Source organism: Hippoglossus stenolepis, chromosome 20 (genome assembly GCF_022539355.2).
Source record: "Hippoglossus stenolepis isolate QCI-W04-F060 chromosome 20, HSTE1.2, whole genome shotgun sequence".
In the NCBI taxonomy this organism is placed as follows: domain Eukaryota; kingdom Metazoa; phylum Chordata; class Actinopteri; order Pleuronectiformes; family Pleuronectidae; genus Hippoglossus; species Hippoglossus stenolepis.
Window position 1 is genome coordinate 16363952 of NC_061502.1, and position 21300 is coordinate 16385251.

Consider the following 21300-nt stretch of genomic DNA (forward strand, 5'->3'; position numbering starts at 1 on the left):
TAGAAAAGGAAACTTAGTTTTCATGTTCTCTATTATTTGATTTCTTCAGTTTCCTCTTGAATTTTCTCTGTGACAATGTATTCCATATGCTTTATGCTCTCAACAGAATAGGCAAACCCAAGATGCCATGTTTTCACAGCTTCACCGTGGAATACTTGCTTTCTATCTGTCTTGTGCATTACTGAATGTAAATTAAACGTCTGTCTCGAAGGTTGGAATTAAGTTTAAATCTGGTGGCATGCTGTGGGAAATTGTCGACAATCATGTAAATTAGATGTAGTTCATAGTTAATGGGCTAAAACTTTTCAAACCACCAATGTGCTGCTTTAAGGTCACCACATTCCCAGTGCATGTTGTAATTCTTGTAGTAGACACACACACACACGCACACACAGCCGCACACGCACACGCACACACACACAAGTTAACCTCATAACGTAATGGAGTAGGCTGGATTGCCCACGCTGACACAAAAATGCAGCAGGAGCCCAGAGAAGCCCTCCGCTCTGACCAGCAGTCCCCTGATCGCGTTACCAGACCCGGACCTGGAGTGTACACAGAACAAGAAGGAGTGTGTTAACCATGTCCTCTGACACACATGCTCTACATCATTCAAGGACACACACACACATTCAGCTCTCACATGTCTACAGTGGTGGAGGAAGGACTCAAACATTTTACTCAAGTAAAAGTACAAATAAATACTTGTCCAAACTACACTTGAGTAAAAGTACCACATTAACTTAAATAGTAAATACTAGCTTTAAAAATACTTAAAATATTAAAAGTGAAAGTACTTCTCTCTGTCCACTGTATATGTTGTTTAATACAATAATAATACAACAATGTCCTATATTTCATTTCAATATGACACATTCACATCCTTACACTGTAATTCTCATGGCAAACAATGCACAGTGTTGTCTGCATGTTGAAGAAATGCATTCCCTTGCATGTAAGCTGTCAAACTTGCACACACACACACACACAGACACACAAATACACACACTCATACACACTCGAGCCCAATCAGCTGCTGTCAGCTGGATACTGTCAGAGGGTTCAGATGGGGGCTGGACAATAGGAATACGGGAGGGAGAGGAGGAGGAGGAGGAGGAGGAGGAGGAATGCAATCTCAACACCTTCATCTTGCAAGTTGTTCTGCAGGAATGTCATTAGCTAAGTGAAAAATGACTGTGTGTACGTGTATCTGAGTGTGTGTCTGTGTGTGTGGGTGGATGTGCTGATGTCTGCATGCCTGTGTGTGTGGGAGAAAAAAAGCTGAAACACAAGGAAATAAAAAAGCATCTATAAGCATGTCCCTGAACACTGAGTCACTACCTTTTGTGTGTGTGGTTGTCGGGTGATTGTTTGGCTCCAGAGAGTAATTTAATGTTGTAGATTAAGTAGAAACTGTGCGTTGATTGAAACCAGACACTGAGACTTTTACTCTGACATTTCACACACATGCACACATCTACCAGCTCTTTGTTTCAATGCCCCTCTTTGTTTGTATATATTCTTTTCAGGTTTTCAGGGTGTTATCCTCTACATAACTTTTTTAAAGATTCTTGCTATTTTTCTGATTCGGAAAACAAAATATCTCCACATCTTCATGTAGCTGCACATTAATTCCTGCTCCTGTCAGAAGTATCTGTTGTGCACAGTTTACAGTTTCTTACACATTCTCCCTTTCTGGTTTTAAAGTGCTCACAATTTGTCATTTTGCTGCACCCTCATGGCGTATAATTTAGAGTCACCACATTAAAGCTGCTTTCAGACATGCACTGAAGTCCAGACATTTTCCCAAAAATTTCTGGAGGGGCAAATGGTTGAGTCAGTTGCTCCGGAATTTTATCAGAACCTTTCCTGGAAAATGTCAGAGTATGAGAATACAGCAGAAAACTATCTGCAAAATTCCGAGCGAGCGAGTGGGTGTATCGGTGACACATGAGACGTAGGCAAAACTTGAAAAAAAGATAAAAATAATTCAAATATTTCAGGATGAAAAAGAGGAGCCGAGGACACGAAGAAGACGCAGACGAGATTCGAGGACTTTTCACGATCTGGAGTTCGTGTCTGAAAGCCGCTTAAGACTGAGCTGTGCAGAAAGATCACACCGAAGATGAAGCTGAAGTCTCGTCAAAATCTCAGAGCGAGCGAGCATTACAGAGTTCCCTAAAACAATACCCAAAACATTTAGTTCCCAGCAGCGCCCCGTGTACACACATAAATGCTAAAGTATGTTCAAATTATTGGCCCTGGGTCTGATCTCATCTCAGATTTAGCATGGTTTAATATTTCATTATATCCCCTCTGGCTTACGGGGCTTTGTCACAACAGTGTTCTGCATGGCTCAGCACATGTACACACACAGGCATGCACACACACTCGGGCCCGCAGAGCCCAGTGAAAACAAAGCCGGGCTCTGCCAGTGTAAACACGGGCCATTGTTATGGGCACTCTTTTCCCGCCTCAAAATCTGCGCTCCCCATGGCGATCGCAGGCCGCCGAGCGGGACCACGCTGGCGCGGCTCCCGCGCAGTGGAGTTAAATTAGGAATCGCCAGGACTCGTTTGCTTCGCATTTATGTGACCGTGTCATTATAATGCAGACGGTGGAGTGTGATTTATGTGCTGGGTTTCTCTCCCTTGCACTCCTCTGTCTCCCTTTTACTGGTTCTCGTTTTATTGCCTGGCTCCTTATGTGTGGTTTGTGGCCATTTGCTTTAACTTTGTGACAATTATTTTTAGACGGGGAACAGCAGTCGATCTACTGTTCTGCACCAACTCTTGCTAACAAAGTAGGAAAACACAAGAAATGGCTGTTTTTGTTGGAGCAGGTAATGCATCCATGTGTGTTCACGTGCATCTGCTGCAGCTGGCGATCACGGTGCACGTGCACTTTTGTGTCTCGATCTGTAGCTGGGTAGAAATGTCTATATGTGAGTGTGTGTGTGTGTGTGTGTGTCGCATCACGGTGCCTCTCAGCTGTGACCTTGGGCCACATGTGCAGTCAATTAGGGCCAATCAGAAGGCTGTAATCAGGGCGTGGCATGGGGATAGTGGCAGCGTGGCAGTGGGGGGGAGTTTTAAGACCTAAGATTAGTGCGTCAGACTGAAGAGGAAGCACGGGGGGCGGGGGGAGCTGGCCGAATCGAATTTCTTCATTCCGCTGCCTGGTTCACCTTCACTCACATGAGTTTATTTAGTTTGTGCCAACCAGACGTGGATCAAATTAAGTCTCAATTTTCTTTTAACCCTGGTTATGTGACAGAATGGTGCGGTTTGCCACATGAGATGATGTAATTACGCAGCAGTGGTTAAATGTACCTTTTCCTCAATGCAGAAAGGTGGAGACGTCAAAGCAGATTGAAATAAAGACCAGAAATCATTCACTACTGCTATTAGGTTACATCAACTGTGTTTTCAAACTAAAACGATCTCTGTCCACAGAAGAGTTTTGGCAATTCTCCTCTTCCATGTGTGTTGCATGTTCTGTATCCCATAATAAGTACCAGAGTACATTCGCCTGCCTCTGCCAGAGTGGCACTGGAGGCAGCTGCACTTGTTCTTTTAAATCCCGACATCAGATAGCGAAGAATTTAAATCTCTTCCATACAACCCTAGTTGGCAATATCACAATAAAATCCAACATGTTGTACTTTAGGGCCAAATCCTTCTATAATCTTCTGGTGTGCACTTGTCAAATACTCAAAACCCCAACGGGAAGTTTCAGCGGTGAAACGTCTCGCTGAGATTTGAGTTTTCAAAGTTTTTATTGGCTGAAGAAATATGTATTGAGTTGTGTGTGTGTGTAAGTGCAGATATAAAACTTTCCTGCACCTGCTGCTGTCTAATCTAATTTTCAAAGTTTAACCAGTCACTTAACATTCAGCTCTCAGTTGAATAAGTAGTTCTGTGTAAAAAGAAAATTTCTGCATGAGCTCCAAGTTTACTTCTGTGTCAGAATATCACAAGGAAAGTATTTTGCAAAGTGCAACGGAGCGTGTAGGTGTGTAATAAACATCATTTCTTTATCTTTAAGTATGTGCGTGTAAAAGGAAGCTGCCACGTCACGTTCGCTCATGCAACCCCAGCCGGTGACGAGGTGCTGGTGTCGTATGCGCATCATGAAAGTGCGATATTATAGGAATATGTTTCCTGTCAATCTCCGAGTCTTCTCGTTATTGCTCATAATTGGAAAACCCTTGTAATATGTCCCAAGACAAAAGTATTATCCAGTGAACGGGAGCTTTGTCAGCTCTGCTCTGCCTCTTCCTGCACTTTGATTGGTTCCTGGAGCTCTGCCAAAGTCCGTCTCTGGAAATTTGATCCGCGTGTTTAAACAAATGGTCCTTTTTTCTAAACCTCAAATCACAAGTCACAATCGGACTATTAGTGCGTGTGATGTCACCAGAAACCAGACAGCAGATATTTGTTTGTCTGGAGCAAATGAAAACAACAGAGCAGGCAGACAGACAGCTGGACAGAAAGTCATCTGTTGGGCTGTAAATCACCTCCGATCCAACAGGGCAGACAAACACGGTGACCGGAGCGTGGCCCGGCCTCCAAAACCACATGTGAGCGGGCAGGAATGTAATAGCCCACTGCATTGTGGGTTCGTGTCTGGGGGGAAAGAGCGCCGACTCCCTGACTCACAGGACACCGTGAGGTTGGGGGATGAGGTGTATGGGGGGGGCAGCTTAGCTTTCGGGAATCAAGAGTGCAAGGTCAGGGGGAGTGTGTGAATCACAGCCGCGATGCTATTCCGCAACCGTTTCCTTCATAACTCCTTACTCCTCTGTCATCATGTAGTCTAAGTAGTTTGACTTTCATCTTTACAGCACTCAAGGGAGGAGGACAAGCTGCTAAGCATCAATTACAATTGAGCGACTGATAAAATTATTGAAATTGTATTAAAAATTCAATTTATTTGACATAATGCATGTGAAATGTTGACTGTCACATTACTTTAAATGAGAGTTAGCAGACTCATTGTGTTTGGCTCCATCAACCGACATTTAATCTACAAAAATAATGATTATCAGTCAAACGCTTGGGTAATTTTTCCAGGCAGAAATCCACGGGTTCTTAAATGTGAACATGTGCTTGTGTCTGTTTGGGTTCAGATTAAAAAAGCATTTTTTATCATTTTGATCACGTCAACTAAATGTATTTTTCATTTTCTTCAAACGCTGAGAAAGTAAACGGCAGATGAACCGATAAAGACATTTGTTGTTAGTTGCTGCCCTTTTCCATAATTCAGGTTTAATTTGCACACAGACGCATTTTTGGCTGAGTTGCATATACATGCGATACGACCTATAATGTTTTAGTTATTTAAAGAAGTTACAGTCGTCATATTAACTGTGTAGTTTTCAGATGTTGCTGTTTTTAGTGGCTCTGATAAATCCGCTGTTCACTACCTGCTGGGGACAGATTTATAGACTAGTTGGTGAAGTTAAAGAGCCATTTAATTGCTCTTTGAGTTGGCGGAGACCAACACCAGAGCAAAAAGAGAGTGAATATTGGACTTATGTGTTTTTAGGTGGCCACTTACACAGCTTCAAACAGATAATAACATAGAACTGTGTGTGTGGTAAATGCATGAATAAGCAACTGCTTGCAAATGTGGTTTCACTTCAAAAGAGTTTTGATATGTCAGTGTTTGTCTTAGACATTATTTCTGCCACAATCTTTTTAAAAATGAATTGGAATTTAAAAAATACCTAATCAAAAAAGACACAAGAGAGCAGCCTGTAAAATTGATTGATTGTCAGTATATTGTTTGGGTCTAGTGTGGAAGTAACTGTCTCATTTATATACTTATAATTGTCTCTTCTCTTCTTTGATTCCATCTTTCCCAACCTCCCCTCCCTCGCTCCATCTATTTCTCTCTTTTAAGTCCCAAAGAAGTTGCTCCAGGAGCAGAGCCCCAGACCACCGGTGTTCTCCCCTCCCCCAAGTGCCCATGACCCCAACATAGTGGGAGACGGTCCTCCGGAGGGGAGCTCGGTCAAAAGCCCTGACGCTGTCCCAGGTGAGCAAAACGACAAACACACAAGCTTTCTTTCACTCTCTCTCTCACACTCACACACACACACTCACACTCACACACACACACACACACACACACACACACACACACACACACACACACACACACACACACACACACACACTCAATGCCTCCCATGGAGAGCAGTTAACACTGAACAGTCACGAGGCCTCCCAGGCATCAAGAGGAACAGTGGGGTCAGGTCTCAAGCTCGGGCATAAATGTACGTGTATTTAATGTCACACGAGTTTAACTGTTTCCATGTGTATCCGAGCAGAGCCACTGGTCTGTGCTATTTATGATCGTAGATCTTAAAAATATACGTTTCTCCGAGACCCAGTGATTGCACTTACATGTGACCACAGTCTAAATCAGTCTGTTATAATGTCAAGCTCCCAGAGAGAGAACGAGGGAGAAGACAGAGCGAGAACAATGGAATGAAAGAATGAAAAGTGGGGAGATGCCAGCAAGGAAGGAAAAGTTAAACAAAGCTTCATTCATGAGGGATGGTGGCCTGCGTCCAGCACACTAATTACTCTGCTCAGCTACCGGCACTGTACTGATTAGGAGGATAGACGGATGAATGAGGAGTTACGACAGGAGATGTGTGCTGCTGACACATGAATGCTCCCTGCACGCTGGTTTCGAACACTTCACCTACAGCTCATCTGGAAAAACCTGTTTCCGTGTCTGATGGGACGATGGGGGATGAATCATATGAAGGTGAAACCCGATGCACGTCTCTATCCCCTCATTTGATTTGTCTCATTCTTTGTTTATTTAGGGACACAGAGACACAGATTCATTCTTTCCAAAATATAAAACTTTATGAATCTGAACACCGCTCGGCAGGACAAGATCGTTTCGTAGAAACTGACCCGCCTGTTAGAAAGGTTAAAGAGGTTAAAGTTGTAAACCACGAGATTCTGACTTTTTATTGACTCCATCTTTGGTGCTCACTGCTTATTACTGCACTGTTTCTGCAGCCGTGTTTCCCAGAGATCCTTTGGCCACAGGTTTTCTTTCAGTCAAGTCCTTATTTTTGGAGCCATGATGCCAACTAGTATACCCAGCTCCTCTAACGTCTATAACGCACTTCTTTTATAGTATTTTTTTATTGTTACCATGAGGCTTAATTACTGCAATTTAATATTTAAGTGAGTATTTTTGGTCGTTAAAAATGATTTCACCTGGATTTATCGTGTCAAAAGTATTTTACGGGACGATCAGCTGCTGTATTTCCATTGTTTTGTGTTTTCTAGCTCTGTAAGAGTTTTCTGCTGACCGATTGTTTGACCGTTTCTACGCGTGTTACAAAGAGGGATTGTGGTTGAATGTTGGTCGATGTGCGCGGCACAGCAGTGGGTCCAGGTGGAAACATTTACAGTGAGCACTTCCAGTCTAAACTGCATTTATCAGATAAAGTGGGCCTGACACACCTCGGAGACTCTGCAATTAGAGCTCATCGGTGTGTGTGACGGTTCACTGGAGCATGCTCACCTACACGGTCAAAAGAAAAAATCAAGTATGGAAATATGACTATAACACACACCGATCCTGAATGCTGCTCTTTATTTTGACGTCTTAGCTTCAGGGTTGTTTTTTTGCTCATTCATGGAGCTTAAGTTACTCTGTCCCACCTAAACAGCTCTGTCAGATTAACTAGGAGCGATTATACTCAGAAATATGGCATTTTCTTTATTTAATTAAATCATTCTGTGCCTCTTTTGCCTCCTCTCTCATCTCAGCTCCTCTAGTCTTTAATACACAACACAGCCCGGCACGTAAACACTGCCAGAAGTCATGCTGCGGTGCAATTCCAGCAGAGGAAACAGTTGTTCCCATCCATAAATAGATCGTTTTCTGAGATTTATTTTGAAATGTTGCCCGAGTGCATGTTTTTCCCATGTGGTTCTCTGTTCCTTAATGACCTGAGTCAGAATGAGTTTAACAGAAGCGGATGTTGTGTTATCTTCTGAATCACACAACCCTCTGTGGACGTGTGTGTGTGTGTGTGTGTGTTTCGCTATGTGTGATCCATCTTTTTACAGAAGCCTTAAATTTAAAAAACCACAGTGGATGAGTCACTGGTGCGCACGCTGAAGTCACAATACCTCAAAGGCAACACACACTCACTTTACCATAAATGAGCAAAGCAGCGCCGTCATAATCTGACTGTACGTGTAGTTGAAAACACACTTGTGGTGTGTCACTGCACATGGGACCACAGAATATGATCTCAGAGTGTATCACAAATAAAACCTTTCAAAAACATCTTCTATTTCAAATACTTGATCACATTTAGAAAATTTTACTTAAGTTTCCTGCTCTGTTGGCTTTTACAGATAAGAAGAAGGTCAGGGAGACGGACCCCAACGAGGAGAAGGCTTCAGACGCCGAGAGAGGAGGAGGAGGAAGAGGAGGAGGAAGAGGAGGAGGAGGAGGAGAGGAAAGTGTGCTGCGGCCCAGAGACATGAATCCCATCATCAACTCCACCTCCAGCGCCAACATGGCTCTCATCAGCAACGCACTGGCAGCCTACACCTACGTATCAGGTGGGGAAATCAAAATCAAAGTGTTGACATGGACAGAGACGGATATCGAACCTCTGACCCTCTTTTTTTTGAAAGAGATGAAATTCCGCTGCAAAGATCTAATGTTACAACATCATTGTCATTATTGATTCCTTCTCGGCCAATGAAATCAGAGAGGTTTCGTGTGTGTGGTGCGTTTTTTATTTGGATAAAATCCCCTGTTTCCTTTCTCGTTGGACCGAGTGGTGGGTAAATGTGGGCCAGAGGAACGCAGATGTTGAGAGAAGATAATGACCACACACACACACACACACACACACACACACACACACACCATCAGTCACCTGCTTCAGCCAGCTGGTAAAGCGAAGCAGAACATTTTTGGGTGTTTGGATATTTCCTGATTTATTACCTCCCACTCAAATTAAAAGTTTATAAGAAGTGAACTCCATAGTACGTTCAGTTGAATGATTATATGTATATACACTGTAATGTATTCTACTGTAGCTGGAAAGGTTTTCTCACATTTGTAAGCTGCCATAACACTTTATGTTAGGTTGAGGAATATTCGACCAGTATAAATCTTTTAAAGAATGACCTTAGACTTTTTAAGAAGATCACAGTATATGGGGGGATACCAGTGTGAAGTAGAGCAGTGGGGAAACTACCAGAAGTCGAAACTGAGGGATCCTGCAGGACGGAGAGAAGTGCAATAGATGCGGCGTGCAGCAAAGCACAATATTGAATAACATTCAAAAGAAAAGACGAACATAGCTGCAGAGGTGTGTCAGTGTTTAAAGTATTTATACAAAAGAAGTATGACAGAGATGAAGGGAGCAGTAATGAGTGTTGTATTGATAGCGGTATTGCCAGTAAACGTAGTACATGTGCGTACAGGCATATTGTATATCTAAGTAATGTAGTTGCTGCCACCACAGTCCATGATCACGATCCACAATGTGGCCGCAGCCTGGAGCAGGAAGCTGCTTGGATTCATTCATGAGAAAGTCCCTTATATGAGTGGTGCTCTGGAGGGAGAGTCTGCAGGACGCAGCAGCAGCCTCACAGTATCACACCTAAATCTGTGATTGATGCAATGTGGGTCATTTTGCTTCACAACCGCAATGAAAGACAGATTTTTATTGTGGCGAGGAGGAGAAGCAGCTTGGTCTTACTCACTATGTGTTTGTGGAGGAGTACAGAATGTACCACGGTTAACGGGATTTGTGAGACATAACCAAACCAAAACACCAAGCCAGGGAAGTGAGTCATACGAGCTGTGAGCCTGCAGCCAGCGTTCATTACAGCGAGTGAGACATATGAGTGAAATATTTCATGACGGATCAGCTGAACAGGTCAGAGGAAAAATAAGAAGGAGACCCAACATCGCTCAGAAAGATCCAATTACATGTTTGATGTTTTCTGTGAGAGCTCCACTACATGTTGAATTTCCTTCGCTCATTTTCCTCTTCTCCTTCCCTTTCAGACCACCCAGAGAGGGCAGCGCTCTTCTTCGTCTGCGGCGTGTGTTTGGGCCTCTTCCTCACGCTCTTCGCGCTGGTGGTCCAGATCTCCTGTCGCACTGACTGCAAGCCCCGCAAGCAGCCCCCCGCCAAGAAACGGCCCCGTCCCGCCGACACGTCGTCCGACTCCAGCGACTCGGACTCGGACTGGGACACCACCTCAGACCTGTCGGCGCGGAGACACCGGCGGTTCGAGCGCACGCTCAACATGAACGTGTTCACGTCGGCGGAGGAGCTGGAGAGGGCGCAGCGGCTCGAGGAGAGGGAGCGCATCATCCGGGAGATCTGGATGAACGGGCAACCGGACATCCCCGGGACACGGAGCCTCAACCGGTATTACTGAGGCTTTTCATAGGAAGATCACATGACTTGAACGCACTTGGCTTGGAGGCGAGGCCCCCGACGAGGCCACACAACTGTGGAGGTTACTGCAGACCTGGAAAGAAAGCCCTCCCTCGCTGCCGGTTGGCATATTCCTCTGGGTGTCATAAGCTATACCCCATTTAGTAAGAGAATAAGCTCTCTGCATGGTAAGCTCAGCTCTTGGCCGCTTCTCTCCGCTGAAAGAGAGGGTGAAAGGCTACACTGCCTTGCCCGTGACCTCCACAGGCCTTTTTGAAGTGGGGGATTTATGGGGTCGGCTGCCTTCACACTGGCCCACAGAGACTACATGGTGACTGAAGGACCGGGGCCTCAGATGGGTCTGTTCTATGCAGAACGCAGAGCAGCTGCAAGAGACACTTGGGGCTTCACGCTCAGAAGAACCCTCCAGTATTTAAGTGTGGACTTTAATGGAGGAGGCGGCGTAAAGATGAACGCAGCTGACTGGACTATGTAAGACAATCTCTCCACAGTGGGAAAAAAGAAAAAAACCATGCTGCCTTTTGAACTTAAAAAAACCAAAAGATTTTTTTTTTTGGAGGGGGGGGGGGACTCCATCTCAACCCTTATGAAATATATTTTATGATATTTAATAGTTTATTGATGTTGTGTATTATTTTGTTCTCAAGTATGGTTTGTTATGAGCTATTTTTTATACTTGGCGAAGGTTGTCCGGCACCTCAGGGATGCAATCCTCGTGTTTCTGTGTTTCTTTGAGTGATGTTTGCGCTTCCTGAGAAGGGGATCGGCCCATTTCAACAGCTGTGTCAGCATTAAATTAAAAAAAAGAAAAATTAAAGATGTCATATAAAGAGCCTCCAAGAGGATGATTCAGCGATTTTAACCTTATTTTTGATACCCGATGTTTAATATACACTGCAGTGCCTTCTCTTTACTTTTCAAGAGTGCAGCTCCTGTTATCACTCGGAAACTGGTCAAATGATTTTATAGATTGGAGAAAAAAAACACCAAATTTATCTGGTCGTACATGTATTCCCGTCTAACTGTCGCTGGAGTGGAGCACGTGTAAAAAAGCTGAATGTCTCAAATGTCAAAAGTTGCACTTGTCGTCTCAACAGATGTAAAAATGTCGTAAATATGCCAATTGTTGTTCAAGTGGATTTGTTGGAAACTATTTTTTCTCACAGATTATAGTGAATGTCAGATGTTGGCCTTCTTCTTTTCTTCTTCTTCTTCTTCTTCTTCTTCTCAAAGATACCTGTGCTACACAGATGCTCGTGGTGATCGCCTGGTCACGGCCGTCTGAAGAAGGAACGAGCGCTGCAGCATTTGCTCCTCGTAAAATCACGTCGCCAGTTATATCGTCACAATATAAGCTATTGTCAATCCAGCTCTGTGTGTTTGTGCTGCCCTGGATTCAAGCATAGAAAAAAAATATAGTTTTCATTTAAGAAAAAAGAAAAAAAGAAAAGCTTGGTTGGAGTTTTAACTGAGAGCACACAGGACATATTAGGGTCATCCACGTCAAGACTGCCACTCAATGTAGGTTATTTTTTAAAAAAGACAGTTCTTGAATGGGATTCAAATGTGCCAATAGCTGGTGAAGTGAGACCAAAATATGACTCCTGTGCTTGGAATAAACTGCTCAAAAATAACTCATCCACTCTTTGTCACATTTCTGTCTTTTATCATATTTGGGATTTTTAAATGACCCGATCTTATAATGAAGAGTTTATTCACGCAGCTATATAGAGTTATAAAACAATGCAATGAGCTGATCATGAGCTTTTATACTTTTATATACACATTATGACCTGTCTGCTTTTCTTTCTAGGAAGATATATTGGCGTTGCTCGCCCCCTGGTGGGACTTTCAAGGCATTACTGGTTGTGTAAATTGTACAGCTTAAAAATCACCAAATTATTTATTTGCACGACCTAAAGAGAATAGTTTAAAGTAATTTCATTTATTCTAGCAGTTATAGTCGTAACTGAATATATAGTATATACAAATTTAAATCATGTATAGTTGACTATTTAAGGTTTTTATAATTTCATCAGTTTTTAATTTCTCACTATTTTGTTTTTTAACTTTAATTTAATTGATTTTTTTCCATCTCATTTACTCTTAATTATTATTTTTGAGCTTTTAAAAAATATATGTAATTTATTTCGTTTTTGGGGGGGGGGTTAAACTGTTGTCCCGTTTCCATGGAGACCACACAAGTAGCACGGTGGAGCTGTCGTGCAGCAGCAGCAGCAGCGGTTGTTGTTTTGTTGTTGTTATAGCTACAAATTCTATAGTTTATCCTCATATACAGCTGAAGAACAAGTTCTATAACCCGGGGAAGGTTTATTTGGAGCGATGTCTTGGAACTGGAACAGCCACGGATTACCTTTCTTACCTGGATACACTTTCCGGGATGTGACGGTACGTATACGGTTGTTACGCGAATGACTTAAAGTGAAACGAGCTAGCTTTATTTATAATGTATTTAAGTTTACATAACGCAACGGTTTAAGGTTCAGCTAACGTTAGCCAACTAAGGTTATATAATATTGACTGTTTACTTTCTGTCATGCTAATGTTCTCCCTGCATTGCTCCACTTTAAGCTCATTTTTAATTTTAGCCGTCTAATAACAGAGGGAAATTAATGAGTAGAATTAAAATCTGAAATCAATTCTCTGTCTGGTGTCGTCAATTAGAGATGTTTTAGAAATAATTCAATCCAATTATTTAATTTATACCGGTATTTTTCTGTCCACTCCCCGGTTGTGTGTATTGTAACAATAGGATGACATACAATGTTAATCTGACTTCAATTTAATGGGATTCCTGAGTTTATACTTATCAGATTGAAAAGATCTAATCCATGTTCTTGTCAATGATCTTTCCGTGCAGAAGTCTGCCTTCCATCGATCACAGACTCTCAACTACAAGAACGGCTTCCCTCTGCCCCGTCGCCCCACTGTCGGCATCGGACAGGATCCTCTTCTGTCAGAGCAGCTGATCCAGGAGGAGGTCAACAAGCTGACCTTCACGACACCGGACGTGAGGTTTGAATCCCTTTACAAGATCCCACCTCAAGAGTTCGTACCAGCTCACGTGGCCTTAGACAAGAAGGTAAGGTACAACTTTGAAGACTAAGAATAGTGTTTGATGGTTTTTGTTTGTCTGTTCACCAAACTTTTGTCTTGTAGGTGCTGCGCTTCTATGCATACTTTCAGGAGGACGTCCTGTTTTCACCTGACGAGGTGTACCGCGTGCGCCCCGTGATGATATACTTCTACCTAGAGGATGACAGCATGCTCCTCTATGAGCCCACAGTGGAGAACTCTGGGTTAGCGCAGGGGAAACGGCTGAAACGGCAGCGTGTGCCCAAGAATGAACGTGGAGAACATTACCAGTATAAAGACCTCAACCTTGGCATAGACCTGGATGTGTATGGGGTCAAGTACCACATCACAGACTGTGATGAGTTTACACAGGTACAACCTGTTCAAATGCTCGTTATTTTTCTGTATATTTAATAGTTAACCTGTCAGTTGTTGAAAATAATCTCTGTCACTGTAAACAGGAGTTCATGGAAAGTGAGGGCATTGTTTTGAACGACCCTCAGCCGATGCCAGTTGACCCTTACAGCAAAAGGCGCGAAATCCCTGAGCCTTCCCACACCACACCCTCCGATTTCGACCCCTACCACCAGTTTCTCACTATGGATGGCAAGGTAAAGTAAATTCCCTCTGCTCCAAACTCCTTGAGCAACTATTACAAACTCTAACCTTGGCCAGCTACCAACACAGAACATCTAGTACAGTAACATCTATTCAAACGCCTCAGAAAACATGAGCTGCAATGAGCAAGGTCTAGTTTCAGTCTCTTAACTTCTCTCTGTTCAGGTGCTGTGTTTCTACGCCCTGTGGGATGACGCTGACTCACTGTACAAAGAAACCAGGACCGTTACCATCCACTATTTCCTTGCGGACGACACGGTGGAGATCAGAGAGGTCCACGAACCCAACAGCGGTCGTGATCCCTTCCCGGTCGTGATGCGCCGACAGAGGCTGCCCAAGCAACTCAAACCACGTAAGATGCAAAGTCGTGAGACTGGGAAACGCAGTTTCAATTTCTGCTCAAACTGAAGCTAAACTGAACTGCTGGCTTGAATTTGTATGAGAAAGCAGTTGCAGTGGTATGGATAAAGACATTTAAAAGAAAACAAATAGTAAATAACAACAAATAATGATTATATGGTGGCATTTTCATTATTTGGTCACTACATAATTGTTCTTGTCTTATTTCCTTTCAGGGCCCTTCCCCAGCTGTGTGCTGGAGGTCTCAAAGCATGAGGTGGACGAGTACTTCTCACCCAAAGACTTCCAGCTGGGTCACACAGTGAAGCTGCTGGGTCGTCCCTTTTTGCTGTATGACTGCGATGGCTTCACTAAAGAGTATTTCCAGACCAACCACCCTGACATGGAGATGAAACCCATTGAAGTTCCAAAGAAGGTTGACGTGCATCAGGACAGGAAGAGGGTGAGAAATATCTCATCTTTTCTTTCACAAAACTGAAGACCATGTAATCTGACTTGTGTTGTGGTAACTATTTGCTCTCGTCCACATCTACAGGAGGTTCCTCCCTACAATGGCTTTGGTTCACTTGAAGATTCTCTCCAGAATTGTTTGTCTCTGATTCCAGAGCCTCCGAGAAAGAATGTGATGAAGATGCTGGAGAACAACCTCAAAGTGTTGCGCTACGGTGCCACAATGGTGAGTCGACAGTTTTGTGCCGCTTGGTCTAATCCAGGATGGAGAAAAATGACCCAAGAAGTGTAACTCAGGAAACACATTTTATTGATTAACCAGACAAGATTCAAAGCCATTGCCAGTAAGGAGGGAGCCAAGACCATCTTACGCACATACAAGGAAACACTACACTAGCTGCCTGTTAGCTGTAATTTTACTTATTACATTTAAAATCCTACCTGGGCTTGCTCCTACTTAGATCACAGATATAATTGTACCCTATGAGCCTAAACGCTACCTGCGTTCCTCAGGTCCTGAAATGCAAATGATTAGTTATCATTATTATTAAAACAGATCATTGCTCTGTTTGGTTAAGCTGTCCCTATGTTATTGACATTCCAGGACTCACAGAATCCATCAGACGAAGGCCGACATTTTGTTATGTCCTACTTCCTGTCCAACGACATGATCAGTATTTTTGAGAAGCCCACTCGCAACTCGGGGATCATCAGTGGCAAGTTCCTGGAAAAGACGCGCATCCCCAAGCCGGGCTCTACTGTGGATGATCCTGAGTTCTACTCACCTGCAGACTTTGCTATTGGAGCCACTGTGGAGGGTGAGGATCACAGCGGCCTCCATTTATTAGCGTTGTTGCAAATGGGTTTACAAAAGGAATGCTTACTCAGATACTACAGCATCAACAGGAGATGTGTAGCTCATTATTACAACCAGTATGATGGCCCCAAGTTTGATGGGGATCAATACCAAAGAGCGAAAGCTCAGCTAATGTCATCTTTCTCTTCTTTGTCGTGTCTGTTACTTTAGTTTTCGGCCACCGCTTTCTGCTGACCGATGCCGACCAATACGTCCTTACATACCTGGAGTCCATATCAAGCCAGATCCCTTCTCAGACGCTGGACTCTGTGCGTCAGAAGCTGGGTGAAGGGGCAGAGAATAACCAGCCAGGTGACCAAGATGGTTAAACAGTCAGCAAATCATCTCTATTAAATTGTTTGTCAGTGATACTCAGTGTCGCCTTCTTTAAATGCACTAATACAATATTCAGCAAATTAAGCCCTAACTTCTTTCTTTTTTTTAAATCAGGTGATGAAGTAGAGGAGATGCCTCGTGATGCCAGTGAAGGCTAGATGCCCTCAGTGTTGTTCCCTGCTCAATAAATCTGTCCACAGGAATATGAATCAAAACCTTTGAAGAGTACTTCATTACACAATAAATATATAAAACTGGATGCAATACGTGAAGAGGTATTTGTCTAATGAAATCTGACAACTTGTGCAAACTCCACAGTGTGAGGGTTAGTCAAGCCTGTGCAATATTGGTTGATCACTTCAACAATAAACTGAACAAAGTAGAAGAAGACTACTTTGTTCAGTTTATTAGCGGGTTGCAACCAACGTAAAGGTGCACGGTTTGTACACGATGCACACAAGCTCTCGTCCAAGGGTGCGCTGTAGCATCATTACTTGCGGAAGCATCGCTGCAAAGCAGCAGTTACTGCTGAGTATCGCTGATGTCATCACGTGCCCCTTGAACTTTCCCTTCCCTCAAGAATTCCAGGATGAGCTGATTTCGTCCTTGCTCTTCCTCTCTTGTCCTCCTCAGTCAAGTTACCAGAACAACGGATTTGAATAAGTGCTTTCCCTATCACCTTCTTAAGATCCTGTTGGTTAAGCACTTCTTCTTCTTCTTCTTCTTCTTTGGCTATCTACTGTGTTGTAATGTGAATCAGAGTTATCTAGGTCAGACTAAAATCTTTCGTCCAATCCTGTCTCCTTCAGATTCCAATGATCAAACAGAGTCAGATCAGGTTTTTTCGAAAACATGACTGTCAGAGATCAAAGGCATCATGCAGTGGCTACAATGTGAAGGACAAATGGAATGTAAAGGAAAACCTTTGTGGGCAATTATTAAAGTCTAGAATGTCGGACCCCTCCTTTATACCTGTGAAATACAGGTGAGCTTTGATGGAATAGCACCTTCATGTTGGTTGCCACCCGCTAACAAACCTCAAAAAAGAAGAAGGCATTTTGAAGCAGAAAAACACATTTGGGTACAAACCTGCATTCACTTTTTGGCCAGAGGGAAAAGGTATTTTTAAAATAAATGATTTCAAACATCCATAAGCTGCTCCTACAGACAGGACTGACTATTAACTCGGGCCATATGGATGATGGGGGGGAAAAAAAGATAATTTCTTACTTTATTTTTTTGAAACCCATCCATAGATCTTGTTAGTTACAGTCTCATTTCCAAATATTGCCTAAACATGAATAATAGACATAGCAAATATATATACAAATCGGAGACAATACTATAGTATTGCCTACGATCACCATACTGTCATGTCTGACTATGCAATTAACTTCTATGGCCTCAATTGTGATCATTCGGTTCCAATAAACGTCAAGTATAAATCATGTTGTTTAACAGGTTGTAGAGCTGAAGAAACAAAGAATACGAACACAGTGAAAAGTTTATTTGGAGCGATGTCTTGGTACTGGAACAGCCACGGATTACCGTTCTTACCTGGAAACACTTTTCGAGATGTCACGGTAAGTACAATTTTTATGCTAATTACTTAATGTGTAACTAGCTATCTTGATTTAAAATGTATTTAAGTTTACATAACCGAAGGGTTAAACGTTTCACAACGGTTAGCCAAACTGAAGTTATATAATATTTACAGTTTACTTGCTGTGATACTAATGTACTTTCTGCATTTCTCCAGTTTAAGCAGATTTTTTTATTTAAATTTTCTATCCAAATTACCAAGATAAAAATCTCTGTTGAGGTCTCGTCAAGTAGTGACGTTTTCTATTAAACATAAGAAATAATATAATCCAATTATTTATCTTTTACTAGTATTTTTCTGTCCACTCCTAGGTTGTGTGTCAGACAGGTCTTTATGTAGTAAAGTGCTGTTGTATGAATTGTAACAATAGGATCACATACAAAATTAATTGGACAGCAATTTAATTGGATTCTTGAATTGATTTATGTATACTTATCAGATTGAAAAGATCTAATCCATGTTCTTGTCAATGATCTTTCCCTGCAGAAGTCTGCCTTCCATCGAGCACAGACTCTCCACTACAAGAACGGCTTCCCTCTGCCCCATCGCCCCGGTGATGACATCGGACAGGATCCTCTTCGGTCAGAGCAGCTGATCCAGCAGAAGATCAACAAGTTGACCTTGATGACACCGGACGTGAGGTTTGGATCCCTTTACCAGATCCCACCTGAAGGGTTTGTACCATCTCACGTGGCCTTAGACAAGAAGGTAAGGTCCAACTTTGAAGACTCAGAATAGTGTTGGATGTTTTTTGTTGCTTCGTTACCTGTCTAATCAATCCGTTGTTTGTCTGTTCACCAACCTTTTGTGTTGTAGGTGCTGCGCTTCTATGCACACTTTAAGGAGGACGTCCTGTTTTCACCTGACGAGGTGTACCGCGTGCGCCCTGTGATGATATACTACTACCTAGAGGATGACAGCATGCTCCTCTATGAGCCCAGAGTGAAGAACTCTGGGTTACTGCAGGGGAAACGGCTGAAACGGCAGCGTGTGCCCAAGAATGAACGTGGAGACCATTACCATTATAAAGACCTCAACCTTGGCATAGACCTGGCTGTGTATGGGGTCAAGTACCGCATCACACACTGTGATGAGTTTACAAAGGTACAACCTGTTCGAATGCTCGTTATTTTTCTGTATATTTAATATGTAACTGTCAGTTTTTGAAAATAATCTCTGTCCCTGTAAACAGGAATTCTTTGAAAGTGAGGGAATTGCTTTGAACGACCCTCAGCCGATGCAAGTTGACCCTTACACCAAAGGACAAATAATCCCTCAGCCTTGCCACATCACGCCCTCAGAATTCGACCCCACACACCAGTTTCTCACTATGGACGGCAAGGTAAAGTAAATTCCCTCTGCTCCAAACTCCCTGAGTAACTATTACAAACTCTAACCTTGGCCAGCTACCAACACAGAACATCTAGTACAGTAACATCTATTCAAACGCCTCAGAAAACATGAGCTGCAATGAACAAGGTCTAGTTTCAGTCTCTTAACTTCTCTCTGTTCAGGTGCTGTGTTTCTTCGCCCTGTGGGATGACCATCACCGTCTGTACAGGGAAACCAGGACCGTTATCATCCACTATTACCTTGCAGACGACACAGTGGAGATCAGAGAGGTCCATGAACAAAACAGCGGTCGTGATCCCTTCCCGGTCGTGATGCACCGACAGAGGCTGCCCAAGCAACTCAAACCACGTAAGATGCAAAGTTATGGAAAATGCAATTTCTAAAAGAAACATTCAGTTGATGACAACAAATTTTCCAGCAAAATTATTATTATTATTGGCATTTTCATTATTTGGTCACTACATAATTGTTCTTGTCTTATTTCCTTTCAGGGCCCTTCCCCAGCTGTGTGCTGGAGGTCTCAAAGCATGAGGTGGACGAGTACTTCTCACCCAAAGACTTCCAGGTGGGTCAAACAGTGAAGCTGCTGGCCCGTTCCTTCTTGCTCTATGACTGCGATGGCTTCACTAAAGAGTATTTCCAGACCAACCACCCTGACATGGAGATGAAACCCATTAAAGTACCAAAGAAGGTTGACATGTATCACAACAGGAAGAGGGTGAGTTGTTTTCTTTCACAAAACTGAAGACCATGTAATCTGACTTGTGTTGTGGTAGCTATTTGCTCTCGTCCATAACAGTCTCATGTCCATGTTGTCCACATCCACAGTACGTTCCTCCCTACAATGGCTTTGGTTCACTTGAAGATTCTCTCCAGAATTGTTTGTCTCTGGTTCCCAAGCCTCCGAGGAAGAATGTGATGAAGATGCTGGAGAACAACCTCAAAGAGTTGCGCTACAGTGCCACACTGGTGAGTAAACATCAGGGAATCGGTTTGTGCCACTTGGTCTAATCCAGGAATCAAAAAATGACCCAGGGAAATGTAACCCTGGAAACACATTTTACTGATTAACCAGACAAAATTCAAAACCAGAATTGACTTAGACCATATTTAGCCCATACTAGCAACTCTACATTACCTTCCTGTTGGTTGTAATTTTCCCAATCACATTTAAAAACCTGCATTGGCTTTCTCTTTCTCACAAGGTGGGACTGCATACCTAACTTGACTTGTTTACATTACACACTCTATTACACCATATTGTGTGTACAGGTTCTGTGAAACACTGAAGCTTCCCCTATGTTACTGACATTCCAGAAGTCAAAGTATCCCGTAGACGAATCCCGGTGTTTCATTCTGACCTACTACCTGTCCAACGACATGATCAGCATTTATGAGAAGCCCGCTCGCAACTCAGGTATGATCAGTGGCAAGTTCCTGGAAAAGACACGCATCCCCAAGCCGGGCTCTAATCTGGAGAATCTGGAGTTCTACTCACCTGCAGACTTTGCTATTGGAGCCACTGTGGAGGGTGAGGATCACAGCGGCCTACATTTATTAGCGTTGTTGCAAATGGGTTTACAAAAGGAATGCTTACTCAGATACTACAGCATCAACAGGAGATGTGTAGCTCAACCAGTACGATGGTCCCAAGTTTGATGGGGATCAATACCAAAGAGCGAAAGCTCAGCTAATGTCATCTTTCTCTTCTTTGTCGTGTCTGTTACTTTAGTTTTCGGCCACCGCTTTCTGCTGACCGATGCCGACCAATACGTCCTTACATACCTGGAGTCCATATCAAGCCAGATCCCTTCTCAGACGCTGGACTCTGTGCGTCAGAAGCTGGGTGAAGGGGCAGCGAATAACCAGCCAGGTGACCAAGATGGTTAAACAGTCAGCTAATCATTTCTATTATTATTTGTCTGAGCGTCAAGGTGACTCATGATTTTATTCTGCCTGTCCTTCTGTGTGAATGCAGCAGTTTTATTTGAATAAATTATCTAATAAAATCTCTACATATCTATGGATACACTATATGATTATGAATATCCTTGGACGGTTGTTTATGTACTGTATTCTCATTTGTCTGTGTGGGTGTTATATGTATCCACTGTTTGGAAGCATGAGAACTTGTAGGTATAGTGTGTG

At 43.0% G+C, this 21300-nt stretch overlaps 3 protein-coding genes across 3 annotated transcripts in view; all 3 read left to right on the plus strand.

The window, feature by feature from the left end:
* The window catches only part of LOC118099659 (protein eva-1 homolog C), a 65884-nt gene extending 55146 nt beyond the window's left edge, over positions 1-10738 (plus strand). Inside the window, exons 6-8 of the mRNA XM_035144362.2 lie at positions 5908-6042; positions 8406-8615; positions 10081-10738. Of these exons, the coding sequence (XP_035000253.2) occupies positions 5908-6042; positions 8406-8615; positions 10081-10460 (725 nt within the window). The 3' untranslated portion in view covers positions 10461-10738. The remainder of the gene's footprint in view (positions 1-5907; positions 6043-8405; positions 8616-10080) is intronic.
* Positions 10739-12675: 1937 nt separating this feature from the next.
* Positions 12676-16455, plus strand: efhc1 (EF-hand domain (C-terminal) containing 1). Its single transcript, XM_035143393.2, has 10 exons — positions 12676-12889; positions 13362-13583; positions 13661-13948; positions 14038-14187; positions 14360-14546; positions 14770-14996; positions 15090-15230; positions 15609-15822; positions 16032-16172; positions 16311-16455. Exons 1-10 carry the CDS (start codon positions 12824-12826, stop codon positions 16352-16354), a joined length of 1680 nt encoding a protein of 559 aa, XP_034999284.1. The 5' UTR covers positions 12676-12823; the 3' UTR covers positions 16355-16455.
* Positions 16456-16557: 102 nt separating this feature from the next.
* LOC118099112 (EF-hand domain-containing protein 1) lies at positions 16558-21086 on the plus strand. The gene is made up of 9 exons (XM_035143391.2): positions 16558-17779; positions 18286-18507; positions 18616-18903; positions 18992-19141; positions 19314-19500; positions 19644-19870; positions 19981-20121; positions 20470-20683; positions 20885-21086. The coding sequence occupies exons 1-9, from the start codon at positions 17570-17572 to the stop codon at positions 21040-21042; spliced, it is 1797 nt and encodes a 598-aa protein (XP_034999282.1). The 5' UTR covers positions 16558-17569; the 3' UTR covers positions 21043-21086.
* The last annotated feature ends 214 nt before the right edge of the window (positions 21087-21300 follow it).

Excerpts from the sequence above, each read along its gene's own strand:
- efhc1 (XM_035143393.2), top strand. The coding sequence starts at position 12,824 with ATGTCTTGGAACTGGAACAGCCACGGATTACCTTTCTTACCTGGATAC. Across the intron at positions 13,584-13,660 it reads ACGTGGCCTTAGACAAGAAG|GTGCTGCGCTTCTATGCATA; the intron begins GTAAGGTACAAC and ends TTTGTCTTGTAG. Across the intron at positions 14,997-15,089 it reads TGCATCAGGACAGGAAGAGG|GAGGTTCCTCCCTACAATGG; the intron begins GTGAGAAATATC and ends CCACATCTACAG.
- LOC118099112 (XM_035143391.2), top strand. The coding sequence starts at position 17,570 with ATGTCTGACTATGCAATTAACTTCTATGGCCTCAATTGTGATCATTCG. Across the intron at positions 18,904-18,991 it reads ACTGTGATGAGTTTACAAAG|GAATTCTTTGAAAGTGAGGG; the intron begins GTACAACCTGTT and ends CCCTGTAAACAG. Across the intron at positions 19,871-19,980 it reads TGTATCACAACAGGAAGAGG|TACGTTCCTCCCTACAATGG; the intron begins GTGAGTTGTTTT and ends CCACATCCACAG.